The 15892-nt window shown below is 39.4% G+C and overlaps 1 protein-coding gene across 2 annotated transcripts in view; it reads left to right on the top strand.

The window, feature by feature from the left end:
• RFTN2 (raftlin family member 2) overlaps positions 1-6812 on the top strand; it is a gene marked incomplete at both ends in the record, with an annotated part of 52683 nt that extends 45871 nt beyond the window's left edge. For both annotated transcript variants that reach the window (XM_084245970.1, XM_084245969.1), the window contains one exon: positions 6540-6812. In XM_084245970.1, coding sequence (XP_084102096.1) covers positions 6540-6812 — 273 coding nt within the window. The remainder of the gene's footprint in view (positions 1-6539) is intronic.
• Between the last annotated feature and the right edge of the window lie 9080 nt (positions 6813-15892).

Genomic DNA, 15892 nt, shown 5'->3' with positions numbered 1-15892 from the left:
CTGAACAGCATATACAAGGGAACTATACCTGCAACCGAGCAACATGAGACAGTTCTAAAGGTGATTAGAAATATCACCCCAAAATATGCTTCTTTGGCATATGGATTATTTTTTTTAAAGATTTATTTATTTACGCATACAAGATCTGGGGTGCAGGCCAGAGGTGCAGGGGGTGAGAGGATTCACCAGAGACAGAGTGGAGAGCAGAACAGGCAGACTGATATATACTGCTGAGGGGCGCAGTGGACGAGGCAGGAGAGGTCTGCTGCACCATGTGGGTAGCTCCTTGGCTGGGGATGGAACTCGTGCTGCAGTGGCTGTGGACCGCTTCATAGGTTGTGTTTTAACCCCTTGCGCCACCAGGGAGCCCCGTATGGATTATTTTAAGCTGAAGACAAATGGAAAACAGCAGAAACAAGAAATGCTCTACCTTTTCCCTTCCTGATGAAAAGGAGAGCATAAACTCCTCTTTTAAACTTGACATTAATTTCCATTTATAAAGTTGTCTTCTGTATAGGGAAAAGAAGACTCTTAGTCACCAGAAATGACTCTTATCACTGTAAATGGTACTTACTTCAGTCTGCATAATCAAATCTTACTAAAACAAACCTTCTATCAGTTTACCCACATACTTACTTTCCTACAATTTCTAGAAATACCGTAAAAGCCCAAATTTCTTTTCCTTTGTCCAGGTCTTCTACACAATGTTTCACCCTTTGTTAAAATGAAAAATAAGCTCGCAGGTGTTTAGATTTGTAAAGTCCCCATGTATATCCAAAATAAACCTTTTCTCCTGTTAATCTTTTTTTTAAAAAAAGATTTATTTATTTATGCATACAAGAGCTGGGGTACAGGCCAGATGCGGGGGAGTGGGGGGCGAGAGGATTCATCAGAGACAGAGCGGGGAACAGAATAGGCAGACTGACTGAAATACACTGCTGAGGGGAGCAGCAGGCAAATCAGGAGAGGTCTGCTGTGCCATGTGGGTTGCTCCCTGCCTGGCCGGGGATTGAACTCGTGCTGCAGAGGCTTCATCGTGTGGTGCTTAACCCCTTGCACCACCAGGGAGACCCTCCTGTTAATCTTTTTGACAATTTAATTTGCAGCCCCAGATATAAGAAGGTAGAAAAAAGTTTTCCTCCCCAGTGTGTCTAGTCTTATAAGTGAATTAGTCTAATCTTGATCACATCAATGCAATCTTGTCCATCCTGACCTCTGACATCACTTTTATACTGTCTCCTCAAGTTCTTGTTTTTTTAGCCCTTCGCTGAAGAGCTATGTTAAGTCTCAAATAACCTTTTCCACACTGAATGCTCAGACAGAATATCATTGAATGAAATAGTATGTGTATTAATAAATCATAACTTTCAAAAAGGAAATTTGCAAATGGTCCAGAAAATTATTTAAAGCAATTCTTTTTTTTCCTTAAATTAAGAAAATACTGCTTAAAAATAATTAGTTGTCTCACATTAATTTTGGAAAGAGTCTAGCTGATAGTTAAGTTGGGAGAAAGAGGTTAGGGAAATGCCTCCACCCGGTCCACGTGGCAGGAGAACTGAGTGATCGAGTACACTGATGGCAGAAAGACTGTATTAGCGCCCATGGCTGAGCAGTGCCCCACATCCAGTGAGGATGGCTGATTTCACAAGTTTGTTAAGAAATACTCTATCAAGAAGATGCAAGGATGGATATATATAAAGCATGACTAGGGAATGCTTTCCACTCAAGCAAATGGGCTTTCTCCATCCTGCAAGTGGGCAGAGGAAGAAACGGGCACTACTGCGTAAGAGCAGCGCCCTCTGGTCACCTACGCTTGCTTCCCTATTACCTGAGGGCAGAAAACTTGCTCAGGTTGCTGTGCACATGAGGGACTTTACTAACCTCAGGTGGACACTGACATCACTCAGAACATCCAAAAAAGAGCTACAAACAACCAAGACCTCAGGTACTGACACCAAAGACTATACCCCCAAGATGTTCTCTCTCATCTGCATGTTTCAGCTTCTATGTGTACACGTCCAGGGGGCTTCTTGGGAGGGGAACTTGGCCACCTCATCAGAAAAAAAAGTTCTTTTTCCTGGAGTCAGAAGGGCAAACCCAGAGAGAATGCTGACTGAATCTGGCTGATCACATAGCTCGCCGCCACAGAGGAAGGGGGAGAGGAATGCTGGCTGGAAAGGCGGTTGTCCACGGTCCCGTCTCCCCTCTCAAGCTTGAATGCTTTTGAGCATATGCAGTGAGCAGACCAGGGTGGTGCCTCTCTGAATGTTTTAAAGCCTCTGACTCTTCCAAGTGATACAGGAGCTATGCTTAGGATTGTAGTAGTTTCCTAATCCTGCCCCGGCCCAGGGAAAACAGGAAGAGAAATCCTGAATGTCCATTCCACGTTTTATTTTTTTTTTTAAAGATTTATTTATTTATGCATACAAGAACTGGGGTACAGGCCAGAGGTGTGGAGGGTGAGAGGATTCACCAGAGACAGAGCGGGGAACAGAACAGGCAGGCTGACGAAATACACTGCTGAGAGGAGCAGCGGGTGAGTCAGGAGAGGTCTGCTGCGCCATGTGGGTTGCTCCCTGGCTGGCCTGGGATCAAATTAGTGCTGCAGAGGCTGCGATAGCTTCATAGTGCTGTGCTTAACTCTTTGCGCCACCAGGGAGACCCCATGCCACGTTTTATTAACATGACTTTTAACCCCTTTTCCACTCTGTTCATCGTATGAGTGTCTTAGACAACACAGTGTCTTATGACTGTTGGTAAAGTTCTGACATCCTTTTTTCATTTTGAAGACAGTGAAAAACGAAAGATAGAATGGTTTAGACACCCTAAAGTCCAATGACTTGTCACTGATTCTCATGTATTTGCAATGGGTCAACCCCTTTTGGTAAATAAGAATGGTTCTCAAAAGTTAATATTTTATCAAGGTTGGCATTAAATCAGCATCCAAATCTTGATATAGTTTGCTCCCATTTTATAGTAAAAATATCAGAAGAAACTGATAGGGTACAAGAGCTTGGCAATATAGCCTGGAAAATCTCTCTTTATTGACAGAGACAAATATAATGCTAAGTGGAAAAGAGTCTAGCTGATAGTATCCATCTGTGTATGCATATACAAATACACATGTATTTAGAGAAGAAAACACAGTAAAATAGGCCAAGATCTTAATAGTGGTATCTTTGCAAGATGGGATTAGGAAGAGGTTTTGCTTTATTATTATTGCTATATTTTCTATATTGTAATTTTTTTTTAAGATTTATTTATTTATTTATTTATGCAAGTACTGGGTACAGTCAGAAGCGCAGGAGGGTGAGAGAATTCACCAGAGCCAGAGCAGGGAGCAGAGCAGGCAGAAGGACCGAAGTACACTGCTGAGGGGAGCAGCGGGCGGCAGGAGAGGTCTGCGCACCATGTGGGACCCTCCTCCGGTGGCCGGGGAGCAGCCGGGGATCGAACCAGCACTGAAGAGGCTGCTGGCAGCTTCGCAACCCAGCGCTCAACCACTGCACCACCGGGGAGGCCCTCGACATTGTGTAATTAAAGAAAAATTTTACTTGGGAAATATAAATCTTTCACCACAAATGTATATTTTGCAGATATGGGAAAGACAGAGTGAAAAAAATAAGGTAGCGCACTCAGGTTCCAGCTTGAATCTAGTCACTCCCTGATCTCAGACCATCTTGTTCTACTGCTGTAAAATGAGAGGTAAAAGTGGAGGGTAGAAGGAATTCCAAGGACTCATTGGACTTCAGATATTTTTGTTGTGGTTACCAAAAGCATGCTTTTAAAAAAAATTATATTTATTGAGGTAAAATTGATTTTCAGCACTGTATAGGCTTTAGGAATATAGGTTCATACCCGTACAAATACATGTTATATTCCACCATAGTCCCTTGGGACCCCTCTATATTACACACACACCCCCACCCCCGCCCCACCGCGCCTTCCATTCTGGTGTCCTGTTCTCCAGTTAGATTCCAAGTGTTTGCTTTGTCTGTTCCTTTGCTGTTTTATATCCTACGAGTGAGTAAAATTATCCAGTATTTGTCTTTCTCCTTCTGACATATTTCACTTAGCATGATCTCTTCCTTTTCCATCCATGTTGTCACAAATGGCAAAACTTCATTTTTTTAATAGCTGAGTAGTAGTCCATTGTGTATATACACATCACATCTTCTTTATCCACCCATCTGTCGTGGGGTACTCAGACACTCTTAAGTTACAGGAACACTGCCATTTGGTTTGTTCAAAAAACTATTATTTCAGTGGGTATGAAGGTGAAGTAGGGAAAGCAATATCGTTACTGAAGATGCATTTATTAAACATAACAGAGAAACATGGTAAAAAAGAAAAGACTGCATTTGCTCTGAAATCTGTTTTAAAGGTATTATTAGGTATTTTGTCTTCTAATGTGAAATTTACACTTGGTGACTGCTTATTCATTCCTATCTAAGAGTAAATTACTATGAATAACATTATTCTGAATAATATCCAATTTTTACTAAGAAAGTTCTCACTGAGAAAGTTCTCACTGGCATACAGTAAGAAATTTATTACTGGTGAGGGTTAAGATCTGGCAGGCAATGCTTCCAGGCACTCCCACCTATAACCTTTCATTCAGTTAACATTGATAGCATGTTCAAATGTGAATGCATTCTTTATGCTGTGGGAATGGGAGTCAGGAGCCAGGATTGAGAAAGGAGTCTGGCAATACTTTTTGTCCTGCCTGGGGCCAAAAGGCTCCATCTTCCTGACTAGAGTCCCAGGCCAGGAAGAATGTGCCATTTTTAAGACCTGTCCCCTGTCTAAGAGTAAATATATTAAATTCTGCTACTTGTGTTCAATTCAATACATTTGGTGAATGAGAATAAAAATGAAGAGGGTTTGGGATCTGACATTTGTATTTGATGAATGCAATGGTGCCAATAAAAAAATGTCACCACCACCACCACCACCACCATGTTGTGTCTGACTTGAGATCACCAAGGTGGGCCTCACTTGCTCCCTTAAACCTGCCTGAGACTCCAATATCTAAGTCGAAAAAAAATAAAAATAAAGAGCTGCCCTGAGCTGCAGATATATTCTTCTCTGCCTCATGCTAAGGGGTGTGTCTTCCTATACAGACAAAGGTGTAAACAGTGGTTACATTCCATTGTAGCCCACAAAATCCAATTTAATCAAGCTGTTTGCTTTGTATATTTGCCTTGAAAACGAATAGAAAATCCTTTCATATTTCACACATTACAGTTCAACAAACCTGTGGGCAACAAATGTCCTAAGACAAACCTTTTCTCAGACCAGCCTGGACATCAGGCTTCTGTGGTTCTTTTTCTAAGAGTTTTATAATTTTAGCTCTTACGTTTAGGAAAATGTAATTATAGTTCCCAACTAACACATAAATGAACTTCCAGCAGGGCTTCCCTGGTGGCACAAGGGGTTGTCTCAGCACTATCACCTATCACTGCTAAGGCCTGAGTTTGATGCCCTATCAGGGAGCAAAACCATATATGGTGCAGCAGACCTCTCCTTCATGCCCGCTGCGCCCCTTAGCAGTGTATTTCAGTCAATCTGCCTGTTCTGCTCCCCACTCTGTCTCTGGTGAATCTATTCACCCTCCCCACACCTCTGGCCTACACCCCAGCTCTTGTATGCATAAATAAATAAATCTTTTTAAAAAAATGAACTTCCAGCAAATAAACTGGGAAATTACTTTCCTTTTTCTATTTACCTTTAAATCCTTGTTCAGTTTTCTGTGTCCAAGAGTATTTGATCATATTCTAATATTGATACATGACATTCTATCAGTATTAAAGAAACCTATGAAAGGAAATCTCCCCAGGAGTTTCAACATCCATATATTGAGCTGCTCCTTGAACTTTCTATTTATTTATTTATTTAGATATGTTGTTTTGACTTAAGTCCTTGACAAAGATAATGTTTCTCTGAGCTTAGAGAAACTGCTGTACCACACCAAGGTCATTGTCAGCCTGCAGTAAATGTTTCAGAACTAAAACATCCATAGCTTATCAGTCAGCATGCAGAATGTGCCAGGCAGAGGCAGTCTGAGGCAGGAGAAGAAGGGTCTGCTTGACCCAGGAAGATGTGCAGACATCGCTTCAGTATAAACCCAATCTCTGTCCTCCCTGGTGGCACAGGGTTTAAAGACAGCACTATCAAGCCCTTGCCAGCCACTGCAGCATGAATTCGATCCTCTGCTGGCCAGGGAGCAACCCACATGGCACAGCAGACCTCTCCCATCTCACTTCCTGCTCCCCTCGGCAGTATATTTCAGAAGATCTGCCTGTTCTGCTCCCCGCTCTCTCTGGTGAATGCTTTCACCACCACCACCCCTACACACACCCCTCTGGTCTACACTCCAGTTCTTGTATGCATAAATAAATAAATCTTTAAAAAAAAATATGAGCACGGTTTTGAAGAGCAGAGAAAGGACATTTCAGTCAGAGAACAGCATTTGCTAAATCAGAGAGACTGGAACGCACCCATCTTTTAAACTCCTGGTTACCAACTTTGTGTTTCAGAGAAAAGCCAGCCGGCATATAAAAGGTGAAGACAGGACCAAAGTCGCCAGCAGGAGCATTGGATTGGACACAGCCACATCACAACCTCCAGAGAGCGGACCCCTGCCTGAGGAGTGCCCTCTCTCCCCCTCTAAAGAATGCTGGACAAAGGAGAGGCAGCCAGCACAATACAGCAGCTTCTCTGGCTTCAGCAGCAGTGATAGTGTCCTGAGGGAATTAGATGATGGACAGTTTGATCAGGAAGATGGAGTAACTCAGGTCACTTGTATGTGACAGAACAGTAAAGCAACAGAAGGCCCTGTGAATAATTATTAAAATAATTGTCAACTGATTTTACTGAATTACTTTATCTGCATTTAGATAATACTCTGAATTTTTCCAGACCCAGGCTTTCCTCTAATCTGCATAAACCTTGACTCAACCTGCCAGATAAGGAATAATAACCAACATGTTTATAAATTTAGAATAATGTTTACACTTCTGTTGACTAGAACATCTACTTAAACAGATGTCTCATAAGATTATTAGCCAATAATCTATTTCAGCTTCTCATGAGTGTACAGGTATACTTTTATACTTTTCTTACAATTCCTGGAAAGACGACTAAATATCTCAACCAGTATTTTATTTTACCTAAATAGAAAGTTCTCAGGAAGTTACTTTTATTGAAACTGAAAAGTAATTATCTCTTTATTTCCTACACACACACAAAGGGCTAATTAATGAAATACCTATTTCCTAAATTAACAATCCAAATTTTGTCTTTAACTATGGAATGTATACACAAATCAAGCTCATATTTGTTAAAATATTCTTTGAAAATAATTCTTGGTATGTCTTTGCTTTTGAAGAGTCAACATGTCATCAACCCTGTACTGATTGAGCTTAAACTTTATTGCTTCTAATAATAACACAGAAACAGAGCAAAGTAGCATCCCTTAAATATTCAATATAAAATCCCACAATCAGGGCATGGGCCTCCCCGGTGGCACAGCGGTTGAGCGCTGGGTTGCGAAGCTGCCAGCAGCCTCTGCGGCGCCGGTGCGATCCCCGGCTGCTCCCCGGCCACCAGAGGAGGGTCCCACATGGCGCGCAGACCTCTCCTGCCGCCCGCTGCTCCACTCAGCAGTGTACTTCGGTCCTTCTGCCTGCTCTGCTACCCGCTCTGGCTCTGGTGAATTCTCTCACCCTCCCGCGCTTCTGACTGTACCCAGTGCATGTATAAACAAAAACAAACAAATAAAGAAAGAAAGAAAGAAAACGTGCCTCTATATATATTAAAAAAAAAAAAAAGTAAAGGAATGAAAATATTTCAAGAGAATGAAAAATATTAAAATAAATAAATAAAATCCCACAATCCCAACATTTAAAAACCTTAAATTGCAAATAGGATGAACAGGGAAACCATCAACTTTAAATGGAAACTGGAGTCTTTTACATCTATCTAGATTTGGATTATGCTTTTATTTTGATTGCTAAATCTTGAAGAATGTGGAAGCCCAGAATTTTCAGTCCTGCCAGAGTAGAAATGTCCTCATAGCACACTCGAGGTATACAGCAACCTGTCCCATCTATACTTTTCTTTCTTTGCTAATAGGGATGTGTTTGGCTTTAAGAGGTAAAGATTAAAATTCTACAAAAGAGGATTTTCATTTATCTTTAAGAAATAAAGATTAAAATTCTACAAAAGAGGATTTTCATTTATTAAAGGCTAACTTTCAAGTGTGGAAACATTCAATTTAAATACAACTGACTTTGCCATCTATGAATTCAGCCTATTATATATTTTTATTAGCTTTGGTGTTGACAATATAAGATCATTTGAATAATAAATGTCATTTGTTATTGGCCTATCATTTTATTGAACATAAATATTCATGTTTTATATGTTTGACAGATATGTATTACATGTGATCAAATATATAGTACAGTTATCTAAACCGATCTCCAAGAATTGTTGATAAGATTAACATGGAATTATTCATACAGAAACATTACCTTTATAGTCATAAAGGAACTTAGGAATATTCTGCTCAGTATTATTCTCTGGAAATAACTGTCAACAATATCTGCAGAAATGTTTTTTTGTTTTGGTTTTCTAGGTAAACCTGAGTTTCATATTCTAGAATTACAGATTTTTGGTAGAAACAAGCATTACTTCCGGAGCCCATAAAATGCCATTCAATTATTTAATGTACTCACAAAAATCAACTGTTTTGCACAGTGCCAGGATCTACAAGTCAGTATTTGACTAAGGGAAAATCAGGAATAAATCAGTCACTTTAATTTTTTTTAAATTTGTGTAAACAAACTTACTTTCTTTTTATAGTTTGTCTTTAATCTGTGTTCTTATTTTAAAAGTTTTTCATTAGCATAAGCTTAAAGTCATATCCTCAAAATCTATTCATAATCATTTATTCCAACAATTATCCTTAAATCACATGGCAAATTTGTGTTAAAGTGAATAATAATTAAGTGGTTCTAGATCATTTTAAGTATATATACACATGTAAAGTTCTGAGTTTATTCTTAAAAGTAACAAAACTTGGATTCTATATACCTAAGGAGTTAAATGTGACTAACGTTATCGTTACCCGCCAGTTGCATATTCATTTATTTTCATAACACTGTATAACTCCTTAGGGACTTGGGCATGTGGATTTTTAATACCTATAAATTAAGACAAACAGTATCATGACCACAGAGATGGTGCATTTCTCATTCCCCTTGGTACAGCATCTGTGATACCTCTGCCTTAGGTTTCAATAACCACTTAGTTTCGTCCTATTTGTTTTTGCTCATTTTGGTTTTTTTTTGTTTGTTTGTACAAAAGAACTGGTGATCAATCTGCCAGAGTTGTGGGGTTTGGGAAGAGGTGGTGAGAGGATTCACCAGAGACAGAGTGGGGAACAGAACAGGTGAATTTAGTGAAATACTCTGCTGAGGAGCAGAGCTGGTGAGACAGGAGAGGTCTGCTGCGCCATATGTGGGTTAGCTCCCTGGTAGGGGATCAAATTCAGGCCTTAGCTGTGATAGGTGATAGTGCTGAGACTTAAAACCCAAGGCCACCAGGGACATCCCAACGCTACATTTTCCCTGCTCCAAGCAATGCTTGAAAACTTCCTTTCCTCCCACTCCTCCCAAAATCATCATATTATTCTAAGTCTTGTCATATTAACACACTGAGCTATATTTAGATGTTCAAATTAACTATACAGAAATACAGCATCAAAAGAAAATCTTCAGGGCCTCCCCGGTGGCGCAGTGGTTGAGCACTGGGTTGCGAAGCTGCCCGCAGCCTCTGCAGCGCTGGTTCGATTCCCGGCTGCTCCCCGGCCACCGGAGGAGGGTCCCACATGGCGCGCAGACCTCTCCTGCTGCCCGCTGCTCCCCTCAGCAGTGTACGTCGGTCCTTCTGCCTGCTCTGCTACCCGCTCTGGCTCTGGTGAATTCTCTCACCCTCCCGCGCTTCTGACTGTACCCAATGCTTGTATAAAATAAAATAAATAAATAAATCTTTAAAAAAAAAAAAAAAGAAAAGAAAAAAGAAAATCTTCAGGGCCTCTCTGGTGGCGCAATGGGTTAAGTCTCTATGAAGTTATGGGCAGCCACTGCAGCATGAGTTGGATCCCAGCCAGGGAGCTAACCCACATGGCGCAGCAGACCTCTCCTGCCTCACCCACTGCTCCCCTCAGCAGTGTATTTCAGTCAGTCTGCCTGTTCTGCTCCTCACTCTGTCTCTGGTGAATCCTTTCACCCACCGCTCACCGCCCCCCCCCCCCCGCACCTCTGGCCTACACCCCAGCTCTTGTATGCATAAATTAAAAAATTTTTTTAAAGAAAATCTTCATTGATTGCTAAATGGACAATGTAAGTATAGCTTAGAAAAGACTTACTGTGAAAACGCAAAAGGATGTTTTAAGAGACTGTTGCCAAGATTTAGTCTCTGTCTCTAGGCATGAAACGTTAATACAGACCATTATAAAACACAACTTGTGTGTTACTCTGAAAATTTTAACTTTATGGAAACAGAATTTTCACAAAGCAACATAAAATACAGACTTGAAAAACCATAAATTGTAAGATATTCCAAATTATTTAGAGAAAAATTGAAAATCTATAAAGATGTACTTTTTTTTAAAATATAACTTAATTCTTCTCTCTTGAAGTAAAAAAAATCCCATTTTTTTCCTCCTCCAATAGTCTCAGTTCTAACTTTCAGAAAGCTATGCTGTTTACATACATGTTATTTGTATGTAAGCTTGTTCCCAGATCATAAATGCAGTCCTTAAAAATGTTTCATTCAGTTATCTAACTGGACAGTGCAAATGTATTAAAGGAATGGTTTAAGAGAAATAAAATTTCATCTGTAGTAATGGCTTACAATTTGATTTATTCACTCAACTGGATATAGATCAGACTGAATCTTTACAAGGTGATGATTTGAAACTTTATATTTTACATTAAATTATTTTATGCATAAACACAGAGGACCAGGGCAAAGCGATATATGCAATGTGCAATTCAGATTCAAAAAGAGCACATTAGGGTCCAGTTTGAGAAATCCAGCAAGTTAGTGGTTGGTAGTATAACAAGCTCTGGGGCAAATGGGTAGACTGTGAAGTTTTTGGCTTGCTTGCAAATTAGCTAGAGAAAGCTAAAGGCAAATGGGATTTTAGCCAGTTGATGACTGACCTATTTTAAATTTAGAATTGTACACAGCACGGGCTGTTATACTCTGGACAAGATCACAGAACTGATTAAGACACGTCCTGGAAACAAATCAGGGACTTTGGAAGTCACTGAACATATTCTACTTAGTGTATCACACACTGATGAACCAAATACTCTTAGATGAAAATTTCACACAATCCCCAAACTCTAACCTCCCAGAGATTCAATGACTACAATGTTAAACTCTGGCTCAAAGAATTTTTGGGCCCCACTAGAGATCCCATCTAAAAGCCAATTTAATTGAATATTTAAAAAACAGTGGCTTGATGGTCATCTTTATATAATAGTACTGGTACTAAAGAGAATTCCTATGGGGGGTAAGGAAAGGATGGCTACCTGGATCCAATCAGATAAACTTTTCTCTTTTCTTCATCTCTTTTACATTAACTTCTATACCTTTCAAGAATTTGAGGCGCCAGTTCTATACTATCTGTGGGGATTCTGGACAATTATTTAATTTCTGTGTCCTAGGTTTGTTATTGAAATTTCTGTCTTTTTTTTTCAATCTGTAAAACGAGAGAATAGGAAGTGGCAGGCTTTCCTCAATTATCTCCAAGCTTCCTTTTCTGGCGCAAAATAATTTTTATCTTTTCCTTGGCATTTGTTAAATGCCAGCACAAGTGAGTCTTTTTAGTTATGCTAAAAGGTTGCCAACTCTTGATTTAGATTTGCTTTCCCAAATTAAGCAAACCCAAATGATTCGAGTGATAATATGAAGTCTGGGTTCATTAGATATACTGCCCCCAAACAGAAAATTTTGTTCCTCAGTCTAGAATATACTCAACAAGACTATATGAATGTGCCCTAAAGATTCCAGACCAGCTGGTATGGTGCATATTCAGAAATAAAAACAAAACTGCAATTTCCTCCATACCTACCATACCCATCTGAGATGGAATTGTGACAGGAGCCTCTTCACTTTGGAAGAAAGCAAAATATTACACACCTGTTAGAATATATCTGATTTCCCTCAATCAAATTAAACCAAAACATAAAAGGGTTATCATCCTCAATGTTAACACTGAGGTAAAAGGTCCTTATAAATAGTAATTTATTCATTTAACTATAAAACAAGACTTCTGAATTCTATCAAATTGTGGGACTCAACATGTCTTGACATCAACTTTAAAAATGAAAGAGGACCTCCCTGGTGGCGCAAGGGGTTAAGATGCAACCTATGAAGCTATTTGCAGCCACTGCAGCATGAGTTCGATCCCCAGCCAGGGAGCTACCCACATGGTGCGCAGACCTCTCCTGACTTGCCCGCTGCTCCCCTCAGCAGTTTATTTCAGTCTGCCTGTTCTGTTCCCCACTCTGTCTCTGGTGAATCCTCTCACCCCCCAAACCTCTGGCCTGTACCCCAATTCTTATATGCATAAATCTCTAAAAAAAATAAAAAAGATACTCTGAAAGGCAGAGGGTCAACTGAGGAATCAATCTCTTTTCCTATTTTGCTTTATGTAGCTTTGGTCATCCTCTGCAATACTGGGAGAAGCTCCTTTCCCTAGGAAATTACCTTAAAGAACAATGTTATCTCTACCACCAGATTTATCTCTGGAGAAAACATTGGCTACAACCATACAATTTTTTGGCTTGAAGGAAGTATACCCTTCCCCCCACCTCATAAATTTCCCATGGTTTCTAAAAAAGCACTCGAAGAGTCATTCCAGCAAAGTTTAAAACCCAGATTCAGGCTTTCCCATTCTCAATCAGTTGTCAGTTTCAAAAGGTAGAGCCTAGGAACCCCAAAACTCTCCCTTTGTTTTTATGTACAAAGAGGTCTGGAAAACATTCTTCCACCCCAAGTTCATACAAAGTACTTAGCTATCAAAAGATCAATACAAGGCCCCCCTGGGGGTGCAAGGGGTTAAGTTTCAGCACTATCAAGCTACTCCCAGCCAGGCAGCTACCCACATGGCGCAGCAGACCTTTCCTGACTCGTCCACTGCTCCCCTCAGCAATGTACTTCAGCAAATCCCCCTGTTCTGCTCCTCTCTGGTGAATCCTCTCAACCCACCCCTGCACCTCTGGCCTGTACCCCTAGGGAGAGCATGGAAAATAGTAATCTGCTCATTTTTCTATCAGACTTAAATGAAGCAAGTGTGTGTGACTGGGAGGCACAAAGTAAATACAGAAAATTCAAAGTACCACTATCAGTAAGAATTAAAGGGCTTCCCTGGTGGCGCAACGGTAAAAGCACAGCACTATGAAGCTATCTGCAACCTCTGCAGCAAGAGTTCAATCCCCCAGCCAGCCAGGGAGCTACCCACATGGCGCAGCAGACCTCTCCTGACTCGTCCACTGCTCCCCTCAGCAGTGTATTTCAGTCAAGTTTGCCAGTTCTGTGCCCCACTCTGTCTCTGGCAAATCCTCTCACCCCTTGCAGGCCAGGCCTATACCCCAGTTCTTGTATGCACAAATGAAAAAAAAATCTTAAAAAAAAAAAAATACATATATATATATACATTTTCTTCTAGATGGTGATACTAATGAAAACCAAGAATATTTAAAATCAGCAAATTGTTTTACATTGGATAAGCATGTTCCTTTGGCACTGTCACAAAAAGAAAATCCTATAATCTAACATAAGCTACTATTTTTATGCGACTATCTTTGTTATACAAGACACAGGTGGCTTTCTTGAGGTCTACCTGAAATAAAATGTTAAATATACTATACAGAATTATAATCTGCTTTTACCAAGGTTTATAGCAGCAATCAAAATCAGGATAAAATTTTGATGTCATTAAAAAATTATTATCTTAGGCCTCCCCGGTGGCGCAGCAGTTGAGCGCTGGGTTGCGAAGCTGCCCGCAGCCTCTGCAGCACCGGTTCGATCCCCAGCTGCTCCCCGGCCACCGGAGGAAGGTCCCACATGGCGCGCAGACCTCTCCTGCCACCCGCTGCTCCCCTCAGCAGTGTACTTTGGTCCTTCTGCCTGCTCTGCTCCCCGCTCTGGCTCTGGTGAATTCTCTCACCCTCCCATGCTTCTGACTATACCCAGTGCATGTATAAACAAACAAACAAACAAACAAACAAATAAACATGCCTCTATTTAAAAAAATATATATATATTAAAAAAAATTACTATCTTACTAATTTTGAATAATGTTATAATAACCCTCAAATCATATCAGACACCAAATGGACATATAATCTTCTTGGATGTAAATTCAGGATGTTGATTATCTCCTGATGTTATCATTATGAATACTCAGTATTTGCTTTGCTTATTACATTACGCTCCACACTTAATGTGACGCTTTATATACTAAGAAAAAGAAAAAAGATTCAATAAATAGCAGAAAAATCAAATATATGAAGTACCGCAATTAGATTCCAAGCACATATAAAATATCTGTGCTTCCCCAAATGTTAACAGTGAGGCATCTCATTCACCTTTTTAGACAAATAATCTAACCCACTAATAGATTACTTGATAGTTTTCTGGTTTTATAAACTGCTCTATAAAATATATTTCAGGAAACATTGGGATATTTGACCCTCTCAAACAGTTAAACATGTGTCAATATATCTGTAGTGTCTGTTATCTCAAACAGTTAAACATGTTGTACCAATATATCTGCAGTGTCTGTTAACAATTAGCTGCATCCAAGAAATGAAAATCAACTTTTACTAAAACACTTGCATAGCATGGAAGAACTATGCTAAGAAATGTTTAGCAAATTTAAGAAGTATTAAAAAATAAAATATAGCACTTAACTGTGTAAACAAAACTACAGAAGTATTGTAGTGGGGAAAAAGTCATCACTAGAGAGGTAGGGCAAAGTACCTCTCTAATGAGGTACTCTAATTAAAAATAAATATAATCAATATCCTGAATTTATATCCAAGGAAAAAATTAGTTCTGTTACAATAAATCTGTTATCAGTTAGTAAATATGTTGATAACCATAACACAATCCTTGTTAACAATATAGTCATGGATTTCAAATTTTTTCTGACATTAAGAAGTGTTAACTTGTTAAAAGTTTAACTGAAGAACTTCTACAAATTTAATACCTCAAGACTAAATAATTTTTTGGAAAAAAATTGAACTTTTGGATCTACATAAAATAATCCAAACAAAAAGCAGGCTCTAAATTCCTTATAGAATAGTACTATGTTTTCTATTTCCCCCTTTTCACTTAACTCATAAACCAATGGTGTGCAGGGCTCATTAAGTTTTTTAATATTGCTTAGGTACATAAGTGTATAGTTTCAAAATTTTACTAACAGTATTACAGAGAAAATTGTTTCATTTAGGTCTTAACTAACATAGTGAGTCAACTCCACAATGCAATGAATAGGAATGAGATCAATATGAATACAAAAAAGCAAGACTACAAGATGATGCTTTCTTTTGGGGAATTTTTTTTTTTTTTTATGATCAATTCCAAGGAATGAATAAGAAAAAAAAAATCTTATGTTATTTCCCCATTAACACCAAGCCATATTATTCAAAATGTGTTTTAAAATACTAGCTACATCATCAATCCCAGCTACTGTTGTAGTTCAAATGCTCGCTAATAGTTAAGCAACAGAAATCCATTGTGAGACACCAGAGAGAACACCTACATTGCTATATATCATTTATTAACTTAGAAGTTTAGTCTCTCA

This window comes from Talpa europaea, assembly GCF_964194135.1.
Source record: "Talpa europaea genome assembly, chromosome: 1".
NCBI lineage: Eukaryota > Metazoa > Chordata > Mammalia > Eulipotyphla > Talpidae > Talpa > Talpa europaea.
The sequence above is the reverse complement of the archived record's forward strand: the minus strand, read 5'-3'. Positions and strand labels throughout refer to the sequence as shown.